Source organism: Vidua chalybeata, chromosome 13, assembly GCF_026979565.1.
Source record: "Vidua chalybeata isolate OUT-0048 chromosome 13, bVidCha1 merged haplotype, whole genome shotgun sequence".
Classification (NCBI taxonomy): Eukaryota; Metazoa; Chordata; class Aves; order Passeriformes; family Viduidae; genus Vidua; species Vidua chalybeata.
In genome coordinates, this window is record NC_071542.1 from 7,526,985 (window position 1) to 7,549,769 (window position 22,785).

The 22,785-nt window shown below is 38.2% G+C and overlaps 1 protein-coding gene and 1 long non-coding RNA gene across 4 annotated transcripts; one reads left to right on the forward strand and one right to left on the reverse strand.

Moving 5' to 3' along the window:
* Positions 1–1,070: 1,070 nt before the first annotated feature.
* Positions 1,071–22,669, reverse strand: TEX9 (testis expressed 9). Its single transcript, XM_053954404.1, has 12 exons — positions 22,565–22,669; positions 22,398–22,483; positions 21,497–21,560; positions 20,258–20,328; positions 16,673–16,721; positions 15,586–15,671; positions 13,908–14,086; positions 10,055–10,137; positions 7,474–7,647; positions 3,555–3,689; positions 2,929–3,063; positions 1,071–1,304 (listed from the first exon to the last, which is right to left on the reverse strand). Exons 1-12 carry the CDS (start codon positions 22,607–22,609, stop codon positions 1,227–1,229), a joined length of 1,185 nt encoding a protein of 394 aa, XP_053810379.1. The 5' UTR covers positions 22,610–22,669; the 3' UTR covers positions 1,071–1,226.
* Positions 3,709–20,983, forward strand: LOC128794494 (uncharacterized). Of its 3 annotated transcripts, none has more exons than XR_008433148.1 (4): positions 3,709–5,305; positions 6,139–6,397; positions 13,845–13,961; positions 20,602–20,983. It is a non-coding gene; the product is annotated as an uncharacterized LOC128794494 (long non-coding RNA). The 3 variants fall into 3 exon arrangements; XR_008433149.1 differs by lacking the exon at positions 20,602–20,983 and adding an exon at positions 15,066–15,619; XR_008433150.1 differs by lacking the exons at positions 3,709–5,305; positions 6,139–6,397 and adding an exon at positions 10,271–10,971.
* Positions 22,670–22,785: the final 116 nt, after the last annotated feature.

The following is a 22,785-nucleotide window of genomic DNA, read 5'->3' on the forward strand; positions in this document are numbered from 1 at the left end:
TCTTCAGCAACTCAGCAGAAATCTAACCTAGCATGTGTATTCCAGTCTGGACTAAAGGATTCTCCTAATGCACTATTTCGGGGAAGATGTGGCTGCACTGGCATTACACTACTACAATCCTCATTCAAATGTAGTGTGTCTCATCTCCACGAGGTAGATCTGAGGTACTTCACTGGTAGGATCCAAGCAGGTATGTTGTGTCATTCTGAGGTCAGAACTACTGTTTATACCTTTCTTTCAGTGCATAAACTGACTGGTTTTGTCCCACGTCCTTACTCACTTACTCTGAGGGATGAATCCATTGAAATAGCTGAGGTGTGGCAGAGGTTCATGTAAGCAGCACAGGCCTGTATTGCTCCTGTTCATTATTGTACACACAATAGACTCAGCTCATCTACCCTGAATCTGTTTCCTGGTTATTGATTACAATGATGAATAATTAAATTTTTATGGATGTGATGCTTGTAGAGCACCTGTGAATACGAAGTCACTGCTCCTGCCTGTAACCCAAAGAAGCAGCTGATGGCCAGGGAAAGGTTTCATACCTTCACCTTGACTGAAGGAAGAGTTGTACACAATACAGCTCCACGGGACTGCGGAGTCTGTCTGGGCGATGAGGGGCAAGTCTCATGCATGGTTATGCCAGCCAGGGGCGCTAAGATGTAATTGCTAAAACAAGTTATGGTCATTTCTATAAAAGAGCTGTTGGTGCTTAAATTAGATGCCAGACCAGCTAGCTTTGAGGGGAGATCTGTTACAGAGAACAGACAAGGCCAATTTTCCAACCACGTGTTTTAAAAAGGACATGACATTTTCTTCTCAAGTGGATCACTGGTTAGTTTATTTCTGTTGCAACAAGGAATTTTCTGAGACTAAATCCTGACTTCCTTGGACTGATTATGACTGTGAGGTACAGTTTTAAATGCTAGAACAGAGCTAACTGATAACAAAATTCACTTGTTGGAATATTCCTTGCATGGTCTGTGCTTCTCAGCTCCTTACAGAATGGGCAGTTTGGCCTGACAATGAAGTAGAAATTTGTGTTTCAAACAACATTACAACACAAGCTATCAGGCTTACAAAAGTTTAACTATTTAAACATAAGGAAAATCAACAAAATCAATTCAGTGGGATAAACAGTTATTAACTATTAACAAGGACTCATATACAGTCTCAAAATAATGTACCATCTGACTCATCTTTCAAACAGGAATTATTTAATGGAATCAATAATTTCCCCACTCAAGAGCTTTCATGAATTCTTCTTCAGTAAAAGAAAGCATCCTGGCAGCTTCAATGTGCATCTAAAAAAAAAAAAGTGAGCAGAAGGTAAAATAGTGTGAATGACCAATACAAAATCCTGGCTAACTGGGATATTGTATGGGTTTTAATAAAACACAGAAATTCCTGAAAATCTGACAACTCTTGTGACTTGTGAAGAACATATGTAAGAAAACTGGTCCACATTCTTTCAAGCTGATCAATATACAATTTAACATTAAACCTATTACAAAGCAAATCTCATCCTACTCCTGATATTTAATGTCTTTGGGGAATTTTTCCATCTATCATTCTTCAGGCTCTGTCTGCTCTGTGCATCTGAACCTGACACACAAATATTACACAAATAGCCTAAATCAGGTTTTTCTAATTCATTCAACAAAAGGCGTGTTTGAAGCAGACTTGAAGTCCTTCCATTGATTGTGAATACTGAGCACATGTGAGCTTTAGCTGCCCTTCCCCAGTGCCTTCTGCCAGAAGCTGCAAGGGGCAGGGTTAGCCCCAGTCTCCTCCATGTTCCTCCAGTCACAGTCTCTTCAGAAAGGAGAACTCACAGCATCCTTCTTCTGTGAGTAACACTTTTTGTGAGAAAAGGTAAGTGGCTTCCTCTCCTATCTGCAGTTCTGATACAGCATTTGCAAGTGCTTAAAAATGTATTTAATGCAGTTTGTGACATTTGTCTGAGACCATGGGTTTGGTTCCCAGTCAAACAGAAATGCTGCTCTGTGACACCCATCTCAGTAAATTCAGGTTCCAGAGGACAATGAGCTATCTCATCTGGAAGAACATATTTTGAGTGAATGCTGTGTAGTTTTCATTCTCAAAATTGCAGAGCTAGAAGGGCCAGCCAAAGGCTAAGCTAGTACAATTTCTTTTAGGTGAATCCCCAAGATCTCCTCTGCATCCTGTTACTGCCAGAAAAATTCTCTTGCACTGGAAATACATAAGCAGCCCCACTTCCTCTTGTTCCACTTACCTGTCCTCCTTTGCCCTGTGTTGGGGAGGTATTCCAGATTCAAGAGTGTAGTTTCATATTGCAACTCCCAGTTCTTAGGATCAGGGTGCATAATACACACACTTAAGTTGCCACTTCATACAGAATTCTTCCTCTTGGGGCTCAACAGCTTCAAAAGTGTTTACTGAATGTCTGGTGATCACTGAGTACTCAAAGGGTAAATAAAATGTTCTACTTTCTTATCTCTAAGGCTGGCCCTTCTTAAAGGGGGTTCTGCTCAACAAGCCACCATACATTGCTTGCTTTAGCTGTCTTATAGCTTTGGCTTGAGAGTGCAAGAAGTGCATTGACTCCATCCCAAAATGAATCCCATAAGATTCAGCAGAGTAAGCAATTGGAGGTGGTCCACTCTGTGGTGTTAAGGTCCTGTCCAACCCATAGCTGTACATGTCTCATGCAGCCTCAGAAGGAAAACTGATGGAAATGACTGAACACATCCCAAGTATTTTAAGTGAAAACTGTGATGGAACTAGTAAGTGGAAAATCATTTTATTTGGGCAATATTTCTTAGTATACAGTCCTCTCATTTTAATTTCCTTCCATGTAAACTCACAGTTCTCAGGATTACTTTACTGGACAATGCATTTAGCTAGAGGTTGTTAACTGAAATACACCCATAGTCTGCGCCTTACCTTTTGTCTCTTCAAAATATCAATTAACTTTAACTGCTTTTTAAAACCTGTAATTAGCTCTCCTTTTTGTTTCTGCAGTTTCTTGTTTTCTGCTTTTAATTCTTCAATCATTTTGAGTTCTTGGTTAGTTACATCCTACCAAGGGAAGAAAAGGAGAAACGTATTAATTATGAAAATGGTGCTTTAACCAATGAAACCTGGCATTACATAAGAAAACGACAAACAGTAGCCACACATGACACTTCTGAAAAGAAACAGGACTAATCAAAATACTCCCACATTAAATCTTAAAAAAGAAAAGAAAATCTTGGCAATAAGAGCTGTGGTTTGCCTTTGTATGTGTTAGGTGTGTATGTGTACTTCTCCCTCCTTCTAAACATGTCTCATTTTCACACAAATGAGGAAAATCAGAAAGGCTTTAACATCATTCTGTACATTTCTTCTTCCTGCAGAGGTTGCAGTAGTATCCTCTAAGTTAACGTATTGAGGTGTTTTGTGACTTGCTCCAAGATAATTTTGGGGCTGCCTGTAAGAGATACAAAGCTTCCAAAGCCCAAAGCTTTTTGTCTCATTTTAGCATTACTGAGTGATTACAGACTGGAAATTGCTTTTCTAAGCTATAGTACCTTGTTGCTTTGCTTCAGTTTATTCAGCTCTACTTTATACTTCTCCACTTCTTCCAAGGCCCTGTTTAAACGAACCTCTGTTGCACTCTGAGTGGCTGCAGCCTGCTTTTGGGCACGCTTTAGACTCTCCAATTCCTATTTAAGAAGCAAAGGACAAACCCAGTAAAAACATCATGAATAATGATACAGTGTTCTAATGAATCCTGTATCAACAGCACACAAAAAGGCTCACCCTTGAAAGCTGAAGAGTCTGTGAATTTCTTTTGCCTGTAATAGAATCTATCTCAGAGACAATTCTACCATTAGAACAACCCCTTCTCCTTTGAAATCTTGAAAAAGGATTTTTCTCATCTTTTTTTTTTTTTTAAGCTTCTCTTGGGGTAAATTGTGAAGCTGGTCATATAAGACTGAAAAACCTTGTATGATCAGTCAGAAAAAAAAAAAATATCACTATGTCCACTCTGTGACAGATTTTGGAATGGTGACTCACGTTCCCTGCTGCTTCTTCCCACCCACTCCTTTCACCTCTTTGCCCTAGAGATGACTACATGCAATTACCACCAAGAAGTTAAAGCAGCCTACTGTGGATGGCTGAGGGTAGTAACTATTTCATCTGGCAGAAAATAGTTCATTGGGTGTTATGGCACCAATCAAAGCAGTTGTCTCTTGACTCTGCTGACAGTATTTCATAGTGCTCTAAGTGGGGAAATGAGAGAAAGAAACCAACTTGAGGAACAGAATAATAAGACTAAAGATCAGGGAATATAGATAACATACAAAGTAAAATAAATTAACAACTCTGGCAAGAAAGAGCACATCTTGTGTTCTATGAAAAAGAAACTGACTTTTTCTTTAAAGTATCAAATTTTTAGTAATGGGCACAGGAAGTTTCTTTTAACCAAATCAAGGTCGAGAAGGGGCTTACTGATAATGAGGTGGCCCTCAGACTGCCTCGTTTCTGAGCAACTGTTCTATTTTCTTAAGTCTGCACCTGTTCTGTGGTGGTTACTCAAGACTTCCACATCATTTATCCAAGAAATACTTTTTGTCTTGTATCAAGATGATGGAGTTGTGAATGAAGTCTATTACATCTTTTGTGCTGTGTATTTTATTCTGCATTAATATGAAAAGCTTTGGAATAGTCTTTCAAGCATTTAATGACCAAAAAAAATAGTCTACATGCAATGCAAATTACTTATCAGCTAATCAGATCATTTAATGAAAGACTTCTAAGAATTCTTTTAGGGATTTTTGACATTTACTGTCATACTTAATACCTTATCAAGGACTTTTTTCCAAGTCATCTAATGAGGGTATATTGTTAAATATATTAGACTCCAAGTTTTTAATCTTAAAAATGCCTGAAATAAATGTTTTATTTTGTAACTAGGCAAGGTTTCTGCCATTTCTTCAATACTTTAAGTCAAAGCTGGATTAGTTTTCTCATATAATATTTCGCTAAGAGGGGGGAGGATAAACTACTGTGTTTTAAAATTGTATCCCATTTCAGTTTCTGGATTTTCCCCACTGTTCTGCCATGGCTGAAGCACTTGAGTATCAGCAGAGGCTGTGATGGCCCACAGTAACCCTCACCAGGCTTTCTGTCCTCCCAGCAGCAGTGCAGGCAGCACTGCGATCTTTAAGAAGCTCCGCAACACCTCCCCAAAAAACAGTTTTGAGAGAAGGTGTATTTAACATCAAGCCTTTCTTCAAGGCAAGTGATAACCCCCTGCACAAAAGCTTAAAAAAGAGTAAGTACAACTTTAGTATTTCCCAGACCACTATCTAACATTAGAACTTGGCTGAGCAAGTGAGAGAACACAAAGAAAGGAATATTTTTGTAGACCACTGGTGAAAAAGAGATGAGAGAGGTCATAGCATTTATGAGATCAACTAGATAGAAAAAAATTGGAATGCTGGAAAGAAAAAGATGGAAATTTCAGGGAGCATCAGAATTCAGTTACTGCCTTAGGTGGGTGCTGCAGCAGTAATGTTTACAGAGACTGAACACCAAAAGAAGAAAATCTAAAAATAATGAAGTAGTTTCAGGTAAATTGTGAAAAGCAGGTGAGAATCTTTGCCTAGGCACATACAAAAAGTACCTGGGGGATTAATGAATTTAAAAAACTTGATAATCGAAGGAGTTTGGAGACGCATGTATCACATCTTAGGTCTACCATCATCTACATTGCAACAACAGAAAAAGCAAAAAAAGCCCCAAAAGCAGAGGTTACATTTGTGCTCTCAGCTATACAGAAAACCTTCTCTAGACTGAAAGAGTCATGAGAGTTCAGCAGCACAGTAGCACCACTTCAAGCCTGTGTTCACAGGAAATTGCTTTTAAACATGGCTAGAATTGATCTATGCACATTAATTAAATAGGGTTGAATAATACTTCATACCTCAAATATAGAGCAGTTTTTAGACTTCTAAATCCACTGGAGATTTAAGCAGTTACTGCAAAATTATTTTTACATGCATGGTTTTTGCAGTTAGATAATTCATTATGGCAGAAAAAATATGTAAAATAACTTCTGAATTAGCAGAGAATCTTCCATTACATATACCTGCTTTTTTTGCTTAGTATGTTAAAGGGTTACCACTGTTTTCCATGACCATGACTGATTGGCAACCTTGACGAGTTTTAGAAAACACATCTATGAGGAACAATTGAAGCAACTGAGGATGGTAAATCCAAAGCAAAGACCAGTGAGGGAAGTGACCATATTCTGGCTATGGTGCCTGTACAGGGGAAGTGAATAAACCTTTCGTCCCATTTCCTAAATACTTTCTAATTGTGACTGTGTGCAAGAAAGTGGTGGAAACTGCAACTTCAGAAGGCTGTAAGTACAAGTTAAACAAACTTATGTGCTGGATGGTTTGAGTATAATTTGTCTGTCTTGCTTTAAGAGAAGGAACTAAATGACTGTAAATCTCTAGCCCTATTGACTGTGAGCTGATGAGTAGCATAAACATTAGTACTGAATATTTTTCCTCACAGAATCACAATCAGTTTAAGGGAATTTAAAACCTCCAAGTATCTGCACAAAAACCACAAAGACAATGTTAGTTTTAAAATGCCAGAACTATGAAACATTAAGGTACAAGCATGCCCACATAAATCCATACTATGATTTAATGGAAGTATGAGCCTTTGATGGGCTGTGTTCTGTTTTCCCTGATTTTTAAACTGAAACATTCTTCTGGTTGTATTACAAGTACTACCCAACACTGTATGTATTATATGGTTTTGAAGTCAACCTCTCTAGCTCTGAGTAATTAAAGAAAAACACATGCTGCCCTTAAGATTAAGTTGCAAACAAAGCAAGCTGTGTGTGCAGCCATCTGCTGCAGCAGGCACAGCACTGCTGTAGGACAGCAGCCACGCTCGCTTGGGCTCAGCCACACTGCAGGCCTGCTTTTCCAACAGTCCATTGCAACAACAAGCACATCCCTTCCTTTACCTGCAGAAGATGCTATTATAAGCTGCAGGTGCTTTAAAAAAAAAAAAAAGTTCACTAGGTTCTATAGCTTACCATAGAATTTACAGAAGCAATTTTTAAAAAAATTATAATTAAAACCCAAAAAATGGAATTTCCTTGTACTTTTTAGGATTCATTTTTAAATTTGACAGCAGTTTGTGAAAAGGTAGTTTTGTCTCTTGTATGTCTTTTGCATAGGAATTTAATTTTAAAACACAGAAATATATGACTGTAAAAGCAGAAGAAAACCAGCAAAATGTAGTATTTCTTTCTTAAAAAAAATTTAGGCCATTTAAAAATACAATTTATAAATTAACAGACATTGAAACACTAATGAGATCTTTGGGTATGGCTCTATCACTCCATCAGGGAACAGAGGGTAATTTGATGTGGGTTTTTCCATTTTTTGAGATAAATAAGACTAATATCTGCAATACCTTTTCTAGTGCAGTGACCTCTTGTTGTAACCCCTCAGTTTTTTTGTTTGCTTCTTGTGACAACATTTTGTACTTCTCAGTCTGAGACTGCTGCAGGCTGATTGTTCGTTGCAGTCTTGAGTTTTCTTCTTCGGTATCTTTAAGCCGAGTTCCTAAATTCTGATTTTCATCGTCCTGTATGGCAGTAATTAGCAAAAACCCCAACTAAATTATTGCAAGGAAGCAGGAGGGTAATGCAGTAATAATGTCTTGTAAATAAAAGGCAGTAAGAATATATGTGCTGTAGATTTAGAAATAGCAACAAGTAAGACCAAGGAAACAAAACATCATTTTACCAAGATAATACTTTAAAAACCAGTAACACTTTTCTCATTTAATATTCTGCAGTCTTTTACTTGAAATTGTCTTGTAGCAGTATGTAAAAAAATTCTCATAGCTCAAAGGTTTTGAAAATCAAAATGTTATGAAATTATATGAATAACAGTGGTACATAGATATTTTGTGACATTTTTTGTGAAAATAGCTAAATGCACGTATTAGGAAAAGTTATGGGAAAAAGAGGAGAATATAATTACTGATAAACCACTCCATTATGTTTCAGGAGATTATCTGGTTTTGACTTAAAAGAAAGCTAATGATCCAGGATACATTAAGTATTCAAATTTAAGATTCTCTTAACATGAGTGAGTTCCGTCTTAGATTCATGACCTACTGGCAATTACATCCCACATTAAGCATTATCATTCAAGGCATTTTTCTTTTATAACCTTTCAAACATTGTAAGTGAATGCTAATGTAGATTATTTCAGAGACACATTATGCCCTGCTTTTCGTTAAGCAAAAGAAACCAAGGCACGTACAAAAATGGTATTTCTGTGAAGAAAGTCTCTCTCTGCTGTTCTCTCAGTCCCTTGGAATACAAGCTTCCCACCTGGGAAATCTGTATGCTTTATCCTAAGCATCTCATGATTTCAGGCACCTCAGAAACTCTCACCTCTTTAAACAGATTTACTGCTTCCTTAGAACTATTGGACTGGGAATTGGAACCAAACCCAGAATCTATCTCAAGGCTTTGCCAAAATGAAATCTTTGTGACCCTCTAAATGTAATAAAGTTATTTTCACACCAGAGAAACTAGAACCCAAAATGATACATTTACACATTTACATACAAAGTGCTAAGGGAGCAGGACAAGAATAAGTACAAGGCTGTCTTCGGTCATCTGCTACAGTAACTGAATTCTGTAGTGATTTTGGCATGGAATGATGAAGTACAATAGCGACTGACAAAATTATATTTGATTTGAAAATGTCTTTAAAACCTAATGTACCAACTTCCTTCTGCTCACAGCATAGAAGTACTGAAATGCAGAAGCACCTGTGTTGATAAAAATAAAGTACAGATATAAAATATCAAAATCTAATTACTTCTAAAGATTTTGTTCATGTACTTATCTCAAAAAACTAATTTACTATCATTCTGCTCCTTAACACTAACTTAAAAGCTTGTAAAAAAATATATAGGTGTTCTGCTAGATGTTCTTTATGTCATCATCACTTTTGGGGCTGGGGAATAGGTGGAAAAAAGCATTCTGAAGTTAAGAGACCACAACTAAAAATAGTCCAGTTATGTAAAATGGAAAGTTAGTTCAAAAAGCTTGTTTGATTACAAATACATGAATAAGAAGTGATCTCTCTGGAAGACAGATATGAACTACTTAAGTTTTTACAGTTCAAGAGCTGTTTGAGCATCACTTTAAAATATACTGCCAGGCAGTGCAGATCATAAAACTCACTTGTACATTCTAACAGTGAAATATCAGTGTAGCTTCACAATGCCTTAAGTTCAGGCTGATCTGCCCAGGTATATATATATATATATATGTGTGTGTGTGTGTGTGTGTGTATACATATACATACATACATACATACATATATATATATAAAATATACTATATCTATATTTAAATACTGTCCTCTGCATCAATTGTACTCTTTAGAACAGAGAAAGCCTGATTTCTGTTTTGATTACAACATTCCACTTAGAATGGAAGCACTTTCTACACTTTAATCCACTGACCATACCGAAAGCACCTGACTGTATTTCTCACGATTTTCTATTTCTCAAGCTGGTCTATTTCTCATTCTACCCTAAACATCCATCTCATGCCAGCAGGCAGCTCTGGACACCCCTCCCCTTCTCTCTGTACCCCACAATCTGCATTTCACCACTGCTGTTTCTTCCTCCTTTTTCTCAGGTTCTGCTCTCTTTCCCAGCAGGAAGGAGATGGTTTGATACTTTGCAGAACCACAGTGGCCCTACAGGTGGGGCATGTCTTCGTTCCCAGTGGTTCTCTCCTGCCCAAAATTATTTTCCATTAAGTGCATTTTTAAAGCTTTTAGCCCAAAATCACACTTATACAGAAATTACCACCCCTGACTCTAAATTCATACAGTATTTAAAAAAAAAAAGAACTTTACCTCTTAATACTTGAACCAGAAAAGCTGAGAGAATTCTGTTTTGGGATTGTTTTTTAAAGAGGAACCTATTCCATTTCTAGATTAAAAAATTACTCCCTTACCTTTTTCCTGCATTCAAACACTATATTTGCCAGGTCTTCCTGCATCACACGTAACTTTGCCTTAAGAAATCTGATTTGAGCTTCTGTGAACATAAAAAGTTACATTTAATATACACGAGTACTCGTTATTCAATGAAGACAAGAACCAAAACTAATGCAAGAACTCACTTTCATCATCTTGCATTTAAAACCACATGACATTGTTTATAATTATTGAAGAGAAATAGGCAAATAAAAACTCAGATTTCTAGAAAAGTGTTTGCATGTTTCTCATTCTTAGGCAAAGCTTTGTATAGATTTTTTCTTTTCCTTTTAATGACTGAACTTGACATCTTTAAATTGTAAAAGACTCACAACGCTCAACATTGAAACTTACTGAAAACTTGCATCATACCATGCTGTACATGGCAGCACTTCTTGAATTTGAAGTCAACAAAACTAGGGCATGTCTACATTGCAATCCAGCTGGAGCTAAAACTTCTGTAGTTACAGCCAAAGTAATTTTAACCTGTGCACAACAAGGAATTTGATGTAGGCTTCAAACCCCTCCTAACAGGTAAATATCCCTCCCACACAGTACTCTGTGCTTTTTAAAAGTACACTGCTAACATTCTTCAACTAATAGTTTAAAATTAAATCCATGTAATCAGATGTTTTTTTCCAAAAGAAATACTGTTTTGCTCTTGGACAGCTAAGAAATGGACTGACAAAACAAGCTGTGTGGGAACAGTCTGTTCTCATACTTCCTATTCCCCAGATCATTCACAAGGAACTTCCTCTGGACTTCCACAAGCATCAAGCATGCAAACAGCCTGAGGATCAAGCTGACAGGAGAAACCATTATTCCCAGTAGTTACAAGAGGAAAAGAATAATGTGAAGGATAAGGACCTAGAGCTAAGAGTGGAGAAATGGATGGGTACATGTGTTCATTTGCTGTAACAAGAATTTGTTTAATTTCAGCCACCTTCCTTCATTGATTGCAGCTTAAGCTCTAACTCTGAAGCGGCCAATAAAAAGTACAGTTTAGGAAAACACCATGAAAAAATAAGATACAGGCTGACTTTTATTTCTCCTGTTATATCCTTGCTAGCTTCTGGTAATTAGTGGCTATCAAGATAGAGACCATAGTGAAACCTTCATGTTTAATCCCCTTTCAGGTACTTCTGTACTATTAAGTTATTTGATTTTCTTCATGAAACATATTGTAGTTTGGCATTTACCACATCCTGTGGCAATGAGCTGGCTAACTTAATTATGCTTTATGTGAAGGAGAAACATTTTGTGTAGCTTACTTTAAGTCAAATTTAATGTGGCATTTACTAGTGTTTTCATTAGAGAAAGCCAGCTTTCCCTTTACCATTACTGTTTTCATTAAAGAACTTTCATATTGCCTTTAATTGTCTTCAAACTGAAGATTCAAATTCCAGCTCTTCTACACTTCTCATTGCACTGTACACTATGAACATGTATTTTTGCTAGTTCTACATCCTATTTGAGATGGGATGGACAGAACTGTACCATTCTCAAGATGGGCTAGCATCAATTATATAATAGCGTAATGGTAACAGTACAATATTCTGTTTTCTGCTATCTTCTGTAGGATTTCTAAAAATTCATTGCCTTTTCCACTGTGAACAGGCAGTAAGTTTATGCTTTTGGAGATTATTTAGTTATCACTAATTAAGGTTAAGTCCAGCTCAGTAGTAGGTGTGACTGGAGTTGTGTAGTAGGCGGGATTGGAAAGTTGTGTTTTCTGTCAGTGTTACTCTGCACTCTTTAATACAGAATATAAACTTGTGCTCTCCCACCTCACTCAGTACTATGAGATTCTTTTGCAATACTTCATCAGTTTTAATTACCCTAAAATCATTGTTACATAGACAAATTTCTTTACCAGCTATCAATGTAAGCTCCGTGACAGATTCCTCTAGGGCTATACCACTGCCTGTAAAAACTGGTTCTTTTTACCATTTTGTTTCCTCTTTTACCCAGCTATTAGTCCACAGACAGCTTCTGTCTTATTCAGCTGTGTGTCATTAAGAGCCCTTAGCAGTAAATCCTGTGAAAATTCAAGAGCACAACTAGAATCAGATCAGTATTGGGAGGTGCCCATGATCCAAATAATCTGCATTCTGACAAGGGGTAAAGATAATTAAACAATTAGCTTCCTAACTGGTCAATTTTAATCACCTGATGAGGCTGATAAGGGGGAGTATCACTTCATAGGATGGTCTTAGGTTATAAAGTAACCAATGATTTAGGGACTAGTAAACAAGCAAAGGACATTGGAGAGACTCTGATACCCTACAAGAAAGCACAGATTTCTTGAATTCTTGAGATAAGATGAAGACTAACATGAAGTGCAACAATATATTCAAGTATTTTATTCCTATGTGTACGTGTATATTAGATAAAAATAGAGCTTCATGTTCAACCTTCTCTAGGTCTGTGTGCTTCTATCATTGCTGGTTACTGCAGACTTGAATTATAAACTCCCCAAAACAGTCCCAGACTAAAATAATGTCTAAGCTACTGTGTTAGCAGCACTGTGGTAACCTGTGATCATAAAATAAAGACAGGGAAACCAATTCCAGGAAGAGTGCTGCAAGAAGCTCAAGGCAAGGACAGTACTATGGAACCTTATCAGCACATTGGCCTGAATAGCTGGGCACAGGCCTAAGGAATCCATTACAGAGATTCCCACTGAGCCCTCTCTGTAACAGGGCCTGCTTAGTACCTGTGCCTGCTTCCTTGTGAACACCCTAACTGTTCTGAGAGTCTGACACTGCTGGAATGCTCTGAAATAGCTTATTTACCACATTAAGGAGGCATTCAGCGTGTTCAAAACAGTCAATATCAAATTCAAAATGCAAAAATCAATTCAGAGGATTTTTATTTCATCATTAAAGTTACAGAAACAGTCCTCAATATTGCAATACATGCCCTTGGTCCCTGATTACAAGGCACCAGTAATAACTCTTCTTGAGCTGCCTTGAATTGATTTGGTAGAAGTTTCCAATGCAAGCCAAAGCAATTTCTTTTTGGTTCAGGAAGAAAACTATAAAAAAGTTATCTGAGGATCTGTTATGGGAGACTTGGTAACAGAAGATGTGCATAGAATTACATGAGGTTAGAAACCAAGCTATTTCTGTGTTGGCATGCTTGTTGACATCAAGCTGTTAGATTAAAAGGCACTTCCAGCTACTGCAGTGAATCTCTGACTTCATGCTCACTTTAGCATTGTAAGGAACTACACCAACTCACTTTTATCACATCAGAGCCAAAAGGACAGATGTGTGTCATGCCTTTAGCCTTGCTGGCAAATGTTGCAATCCCTTCCCTGTTCTGTTTCTAGGACAGACATAAACACACCATTTGGAGTGGGAAAATATCTGGAGGATTCTAATTCAAGCACTGCAGCTGAAACATTACCTTGTTTCAGCCACTTGCTGAGCACTGGTCTGAGGAAAGGCTTTTGCCTCCAAAGGCAGAATCTGTGCAAAGACTGAAGCTCGTATTTTTGAAGCTTAGCATCCTGTACTTCTGTTTCCCCAGTGAAATGAATCAAATGTTATGTACTTACTCAACATATGTAACCATCCAAATACTTTCCTACAGAGGTGGAAAAGAAGATAAAAAATCACTTTTCCACATAATCAATCATAGGTGACCTGATCTTCCTCTAGGACTATGTAAAGAGGGAAAAACCTTCTTTCCCTTTTCCTTTAGTTTAAGGGCTATAGAATTTTCTCTGTAATTTTTAGAGAAACTCATTTTTTCTCTCCCCAGGAAAACCCATTTCTAACAGTCATGAAGCAAGAATAAATGTACTAACCATGGAAGGAAACTTACCTGCTCCCATTTCATTTCCAACCCTTGGAATAATATCATCATCTTGACAGTCTGGTAAGACTCCTTTCTTTAGTTTTTCTTCAACTTTGCTAATTGTTTTTGTTAAAGAAAAACCTATGCAATCTTCCAGTACTGCAACACCATCAGCACTTTGTACTTCCATGTTTCTTATTTTTGAACTAAAAAAAATGAAAACCCTAGATTTTAAATGTATAATACATTATATTTTTGTAAAATATGTTTAGTATTTGCTATTTTTAAGAGTGTACAGTTATTCACCTGCATTTAATGCAATTTCATTACCTGCATTCATATGAAAGATGCATCAATGGCAGTTTCTCATTTGCTTTCTGTAAGATACCTTTACCATATTCCACAAAAATAATTACAAGATTTTACATACTATAATGTAGAAGGCAGAGAAACCACTACCATTTTCAACTGAAAAGATTCTGGCATGGTCTTCTCATCTAACAAATCCACAACTAAATCAGAGTAAAGCACAGAAAGAGAAGAATGTTCTATTGGCTTTGGCTACTGTCCTGGGGTGATCCTTTATCCTCTGTTGTAATTTCTGCTCTTTCCACTCCCTGCCACATTATTTTGTAGAACTCTGTTGCCCCTGGCTATACTCCTACCTTACGACAGTTTCTGCATCATTATTCAGCCTAGGAAACTTCACTGATCCTAGAAGTTGCATATCAACATTTTCATAAAACCAAAATGCAGGGTAACACATCAACTACACAGGGTATCTCCTCAGCTTTCTCCTATAGAAAGGTGATCTCAGTTAAAACAGGATCTGAAACTCCTAAGTTCTTATTCCAACATATCCTCATTCCAGCCTCCAAACTCCTCCTAGCTAACTTTCTCCCAAAACTTTTGGGTTCCCCCACAGGCTCTGTATCAGCACAATTCTACTTCCAAACCTCATGACAGGGTGCCAGCATGACAACCTCCCCTGAACTGCCCAAGGGAGGTCTGAAGAGTCTCCCCAGGGATTTCCAACTCCTGTAAGACGGCCTCAGCCTGTCAGTTCCATGTCCTGCCACCTTGCAGACAATCTTCATCCTATTTTGGTATTATGCCATTATTTATGGCAGTTTTAATTTGCTCCCAGGTTCTTATGGATTTTTTTACTCTTCTCTCCTTGTCCAGATCTCCATTATTTGGTTTTACAACCTTGAATTTGCTACCTCCAGAGCAGAAGCTTCTCAGGTGGGAGCCCCTGGAAGCTGTGTTGTATTACTGAGCCCCTTATCCTGTGAGCCCAACATTCACTACAACAGAGGAGGCCCTGCAAGGCCTCATGTTCCCTAGCACCAGTCTGGTGACAAATCAGGCTGTAGCACTCAAGTGTGCTGGCCCACGTTGCCTTAGGTGCTCCATTTTTGCTCACTGGACCTCCTTTCACTGAAGGAGTTTACAGAATTCAGCCGTCAGCCTTGAGAAGTGCTGAAGCAGAAAGCAACTGTTTCTTTGCTGCAACATTAATCACATATGTTCACTGATAGTTTTTGGTGCAAGTAAACAGAGATAGCCACCTGGTGGAGCTGACTGAGGAAGTTTGATACATTTATTTGTATAAATATAAAAGCATACATCCATAAAATAACTTGATAGATAAAAATAGCAACTAAAAGATTTCATGACAAACCAAATGAGATGTTTGATATACCTTGAAGTTGCTCTTTTTCCCTTACTTGCAGAGTATGGTCTGTTCTGAGCTGTGGGCACAGAAGGAAATTTCTTCTTGTTTTCTACCTAAAAGTTTTTTCAAAAATTAGTGGGTTATTATTATTATTGAAATACTTTTTCTCTAGTTTTTTCATGGGTATTTTTTTCTTCTTAGAAGAAATAGCATATATCTATACTCAAGGAAGTTTTCAAGGAATGCTTTTCAAATTTTCAAAATGACTTCTCAATTTTATTTGCAGTCATCTTTAGCTTGCAACTTTTATGTCTCTACACCCTAACTGTAATACACCCAATAGTCATTGGCTCATGGGAATTTTTCCACACATTATAAATCTATGCACAAGCAAGGCTCTGAGCTTTTATCAAGGTATTAATTACTGGACTGTTAGCATAACTTCAAAAATATGGTATTTTATGCATTATTTTAATCTTCTAAGGTCCCCATCGAAGGAAGATTTAACAATATTTCTGTTACTTTCACACAAATATTCTTTAAAAATTAGAGGATTTTCTACTGTATTCTGATAAATAACTGCAGATGGTATTTTAGAAGCTTCAGCTTACCTCATAAAAGTTTCAATATAGTTGTAGTTAGAGACTATTGAGATTGTTCTTAATCTCATTTTTCCATTATATTTTCTAAATTCAGTTACTCTGACTACTTGTTTATTATCTAGACATTATTAGAAGACAGTAGTACTGCCTTTAGTATTATACAGGTGAGGGAGGGAAGAGAGCAAGAAACTAATTATGTTCTTGTATTTTTTACTTGGAATTCTAAATGTGATGTTCAAAACACTACACATTTCTCTCAATGCTGAAGGGAAAACAGAATACAAAAATTAAACAAACATTAAACAAAAATTAAACATTATGTAAGTCTACCTGACCACCAGTGCTGAGGAGCACTGAGGAGCTCTGCTAACACTGTCCCTGTAGCATTGCTTTGGACATCACTTCCCTTTGGCTTGGCACCCATGTAAGTCCCCAGTGTAGCCTCAAAACCACAAGTCATTATATTTTTTACATTATGCTAGAAAATAATTCAACCAGAACAGTTTTGGTACCTTTGCAAGTGAGTGTGTAAGAGATGAAACTTCGGGACAGAGTGGATCTCTGCATTAAAAAAAAAGTAAAAATTCACTGATCTATAATAATAGAAACACTTTGCAGTTAAAATACAACCTCCCCTGTCAGAATCAGGAGAATAACATTTTATAGGTCTAGAATAACAATATAGCTAAGGTGGAAACATATACTAAGTTCAAGCATAAATTCAGTGTCATTCACAATCCATCCAGTCTACTTCATTTGCAACACAAATCACCTGGTGAGTCTATGGTATCTAATACAACAGTACTCATGTATCAGAATCCTGATCTTGTCTCTTGGAATTCAGGCTACTGGCTTGTTAGATCAGTAACTCCCTGTAGCAGGGAGTACTCAGCCAAGAAGCAGAGTTAGAGCTTTCCCAGGACAATCCAGAACCAAAGACTGCCAGCAGCTCCCTGGGTAACACCTACGTGGCATAAAGCCCCTGAACTCATACAAACAAGTGAAGATACAACCAGTGTCCTCTACATCCTCCACCTGTCCTAGCAGGATCAGACTGACTGTTCTCAGGTCAATTGACAGGGACTGTCAGAGGAATATGAGGTGGAGCAATTTATAAATTAAGCCTCATAGAATTTTCTCTGAAATAAGTATTATAAATATGGTATCTATTTTACAGACAGGGAATAAAACCAAGAATTTAAAAAAAATCAGCTTTCTTATCTGCTTATTTGACTGAAAATTATGCTTCTTAGTAAGTGAATTTCAGGTTAAATGATTATTTTTCAAGTCTATTGAAATTAAGCAGAAAGTTTTAGCATGCTGTGTAGTATTCAGGTCAAATTCCTTGTCAGATAGATATACAGATATGTAGATATAATTTTGCTTTCAAAATGACTTATGTGAATGTATACTATTACAATGAAAGGCTATTTTTAAACTACCCTTTATAATTTTTTTACTTCAATTAAAATGCTGGCTTATAAAAGATTTTGAATAGAATTTAAATTTCTGGCTCATCAAGTCACTTAATTTTTTTGCCAGGCTGATTTGAGCAAATGTTTAGATCTTGCCTTTAAAAATTTCATAGACGTTCATCAACAAGAATTATCTGCACAAAGCTCCGTATTTTATTAATCCAAAAAATCCCAACAACAATAAAAAAAAAAAACCAACACAAAAAACGACCTGGAGAAATCATCTGTGTGTGGCTGGCAACAGACTTCAAGAATAGGATGATTAGTTTTTGTCTATTTACCCTAGTTTCCTCAAGCTTTCTCCCTATTGGCTAGCTCTAGGAGCATGCAGAAGGTGAGGATTTGCTGCCACAGAAATAGCAGTTATATGTTATTCTGAAAAATATTAAAATGCAACACGCTCTATACTCAAGAAAACAATTGTATTCTTTCCCTCAATAGAATAATTTGTTCCTACTGTATCTGCTGTCTTAGGGCCGCCTTAAAAAAAACCCAAATACCAACAAAGCAAAACAAAACCCCAGCCTTATTGTATCTCTCAAATTCTCCTAATGGTTCTTCCCTGGTGCCCACCCATGGCAGCCCATTTCGCAAGCCCCCTGTGCAGCTGCGTGGCTGCGCGGTCGGTGAAAGGAGGCGCGCACACGCGCGGCGCGGGCCCGGCCCCGGCGCTGCCCATGCGCGGCCCTGCCCAGCGCCGCCAGCCGGGCCGCGGCTGGAGAGGGAAAGTGTAAACAACAGCTCCTTGCAGCGCGCTCTCAGCGGAGCGGCTTTGTTGCTAAGTCAGTCAGATTTCCCTGCAGACAACATGCTGCAAGAACTCCAGAACAAGTTCATTTGAAAAATACGTTGACTTGGAGAGTGACTTAAATATTTTTTGTCTTTTTTCTACTTTGCTTTCTCATTTGTTTTTTCCTTTCAACTTGTAATTTTTCCCCCTCGATACCACCTCTTTCTTTGCTTCAGTTCTTCCCTTCTTTCCAGTTGCTTTAGTGTTCATTCTCGTTAAAGGAATCAACAGAAATTTTAACGAGATACTTCAAAAATATCTCAAGTGCTTCCTTGAGATTTAAGGCCTATCTGCTTGCACAATTTAGAAAGAAAAGAATTTTTAATTAAATACTAAATACTTCAAACTAATCTAATTGAATGGCCTCGATGTTCACTCATGGATAATCAGTGTGCCTAATTCCTAGCACACATTTCTAATTTTTTTCACTACAGCATGGGATTTCTAGTCTTCTCTGATGTAAATGTTTACCAGAACACTGTTTACCAGACTGTGGTTGTTTAAGGTTTTTTAATTTATGTTGGTAATTGGTAGGTCAGGTGATACTCTGACATGCTAATTGCCCTTTTTGTTTCTTTTTTTTTTTTAATTCTTCCAACACTTCAATTTATTTCTAATGTGTACCATCAAAGCTAATAATTCTCTTTGTGGGGCTGAATCTTCCAATCACATTACTTGATAAAGCAGCCCTAAAACTCAACTCCAGTTTGAAGTTCTTAAAAATTCTCTGTCTAATGTTCAAAATCCATCTAACAGAACAGAAAACTAAAGTGAGATCCAGAATTTATTTAAAAAGCATGATTATACTGACTGATAACACATTAAGTTTCTTGCCCCTCACTCCCTCAGCTATGGCTTTAAAATAGGTCGGGAATAATTTTAATTGTAGTAGCAAACTTTTGCTGGTAGTTAGGCTTCTATCATAGAAGCTGACTTGCTGTCACACCTTTTTGTGTACTGAAAACCCCTTTTACTTTCAGAAAAACTCCATGTCTTTGCTTCTATTCTACACAAAAGTAACGATTTGATCATTTTTATCATATACATTTTTTCATATACTCTATTTGAAAAGTTTCCCAACTGCAGCTTAACATTTGAAGTATTTTGTTGTCTGTTCTTGTATCTTTCTTATCCAGATTAGTGGCATCATAAATTTAGGAACCTACAGATCAGATCCTTGATAAACTGTGCATTAGTCTATCTTAAATTCAGCCATTTCCCACACTACCAATACACAAACCCTTGAACAACTAAGGAAATAATAATGGCCCTGAATGACTAAGGGAATACAGCCATGTCCCCCTCGGGAGCTGAGGGGTTTGGACACTCAGGCTGTGATCATCCAGGCCGAAGGCTGCGGGCCCAGCACCGTAATGGTATGCACATTCCAGAGGGTGGCAGCTCAATGTTTGCCTGCCTTAGGGCTTTGTGTTTGTTTTCCTCAGGCATTTCCTGTCCCAGGGACATTTAGGCCAAGTTAAATGTGAACCAGTATTCCTTTACTTTGTCAGCTCAACTGTTAAAAACCATCCACTGCCTACTGTTTGGTATTGCAAAGAAACCTGTGACCTTATCTTGCTCTTTTACAAAGGTCAGCACTTCTTAATATCTTAGATAGAACATTCCAGCAAAATTAAACCTTCCTTGAAATAACAAGGAACAACCCTTGCTTAGGATCACTTTTTTTTTTTTAATAGCAGGAAAAAAATTAGACTCCACCAATGCAGTATACAGCAAAGATAGATAAAACAGAAGAATGATTAGGACACAAGGCATGCAGGATCAGTGTGAGGTTCCCCACCAATTATACAGAGCAGTTTTAAAGCACATACCTCTGTCTGTCATCTTCAGGTGACTTACTCTGTACTGAAACTGGCTGAGATAGTATCTTCTGTTGGCCTTTCTTCATTAAAAAAAGAAAAAAAGTAGTTGATTTTGGGAGACTATGATCCATTATAGATGAATTACCTATTTGTAAATCACAAATCACAGTAACTACATTCTTCTATGGAAAATGGAAACTATAGTCTACTGTAGAAAAGAACTTTTGAAACACAGGAAAAGATGTCTGAAAATGCCTTTGCTGTTTTGTTGTTAAATGTATATCTGTGCAATCTGGCAGTGCCATGTGGTATATTAAGTACCCTAAGAATATTTCATTTTCTGCTATATTTAGAGAAGAACAGTGGTTTTGTTGTTGCTGTTTTCTAAAGGAAAGAGACTAGATGCTATTTTGGCTGTTTCATCTGCTCCTGTTCAAATGCCAAGCATTTAGCCTCAGCTTGTCACTGCTCAGGAGAAGAATACGTTTTCACAACCCATAAAATTGAAGTTTCAACAGTCAGAAAAGTGCATAGAAGTACAGCTCTCCAGAATACTTAGTAATTTGCTTTTTAAGCCTTGTTTATTTGAATGAGTGTACTTATAATGAATATTTCTAATATGCAGAATAACTTCTCCAAACTGTTTTGAGTATAAACCATACCTGCTCCGTTCCCTTTTTATTCATTTGTCCAACTTTCATATAAAGTCTTGACTCTGTCTGGTACACAGCCACACCAATGTTAAATGATAATACTGATAATAAACATCAACTTTTTCTGTTTTGAGAAAGCTTCCTTCTTATTAAGTTCATGTTTTCTATTTATGTTGCTTATTCTTTGTATCTCTTGCAGCTTGAACAATGTAGATCATATCTCACTAGGAGGTTACTGTAAACAGTATCTGGTTTTCAAATACTAATTTTTAGTATTTAAGGCATAAATACTAAGGCATAAAACTACCTACAGATACTTTTCTTAAACAACTAAACAAGTTTTTAATGTGGTTTTAGGTATGTATCTGCACAAATGCTGTAGGCAGGTGTGTGAATACCTACTGGATGAAATTACATAGAAATTATTTTTAATGTATTTTTAATACAAATTTACAACTTTGAAAAGAAATAAATTAAAGCTTACCTTGCATTTGAAAGCAACATGCTTTTAGTAGTCAAGGTCTAAATTTCTTTTGACGCTCAGCCCTGTATGCATGTGAATCCAGACTAAACTACCTAATAGTCTGCTACTCACCATTAGTTCTTCAGCCTGACGCACCAGTTTTTCTGTTTTGGCTTCTAATTCTGCATTCAGTCGCCTAAAAGAGTAAGAATTTTTTCTCACAGAATTTTTGAAAAATTTTAAAGGAATAAATGTCAGTGTGACAGTATTTTTGTCTGAACTAAGTGAAATTTTAATGATTCCTACAGAGGGATGGTGAAATACACTTCAAGGTATTAAAAAAGTTATGTTTCAACAATTTCCTGTGTTCCAGCCAAATGAATAGTAATAGAACACATATGCCCATTAAACAGCACAGTTCAGACTGTAACTGTGAGAGCTGAAGGATGTCTTTGGTTTTGGACATGCCATTTCTTAATATACATTGTATGTCTTTATTTCCTAAAGGTTTTCCATGTTTAACACAGTCCTTCCTTTCAGTATGCCAAACAGCAGGCGTTGGGGAAGCACTCATGTAGGACTACATTTCTCATCACGTATTTAAAGATGTGTTGCCATACGGATGTACAGGTTAGAGTAGTGAGGTGTCCCTGCATGTTCTCATACAGCCCCTGGTGCGGCGACTGCCAGAGTTTGAGACGTGGCTCTCTGTGAGCCCTCACCATTCACCGGGGCCGGGCACTAACAGGTAACAGGGACAGGGCATCCATTTAAAACCTTTACAGCTTTTAAGCTGTTTTTAACAGGCTTAAGCTTTTATATAGTCATAATTTAGACCTAAAGTCAGTGTTCGAAGTGCAGAAGAACCTCAGGTTCGGGCCTAGAGTCTGCCTGAGGCGGCGGTGTCCAGGGGCGCTGGGCACTGTCCCGCGGCCCCGGGCAGCGCCATCCGCCCCCTGCGGGGACGGGGCCGCGGCACCCGGCTCCAGGGGACCGGCCGTGCGCTGGTCCCAGCGGGGCAGGGCCTCCTTACTTGTACTGCTCTTCCTTGGCCAGCCACGCTCCGCTCAGCGCGCCGGGCCCCGCGAACGCCTGGGTGCTGCCGGCCGCTCTCTGCACCTGCGGGGAGGATGCGATAGTGAGCGGGGCGGGCCCGGCGCGGCCCCGCTGCCCCGAGCCCAGACCGAGCCGCCGCCTTACCCCGGGCAGGTCCCCGCCCCGCCGGGCCGCGCCGACCGCCGACATTTTGTCCGCGCTGAGGCCGCTGTGGCGTCGCCTTCACCGGGCAACCGGCGGCCGCCCGCCCTCGCTCCCACCCTCCCTCCTTCCCTCTCTCCTCCCCTCCGTCCATGTCAGGGCCCCAGCGGCAGCCGCGGGCACAGGCCCGTGCGCAGGGACCAGCTGGCACCCGGCGTGGCGCT

Excerpts from the sequence above, each read along its gene's own strand:
- TEX9 (XM_053954404.1), bottom strand. The coding sequence starts at position 22,609 with ATGTCGGCGGTCGGCGCGGCCCGGCGGGGCGGGGACCTGCCCGGG. Across the intron at positions 21,561-22,397 it reads GCCAAGGAAGAGCAGTACAA|GCGACTGAATGCAGAATTAG; the intron begins GTAAGGAGGCCC and ends TTACTCTTTTAG. Across the intron at positions 16,722-20,257 it reads CCTGAAGATGACAGACAGAG|AGATCCACTCTGTCCCGAAG; the intron begins GTATGTGCTTTA and ends TTTTTAATGCAG.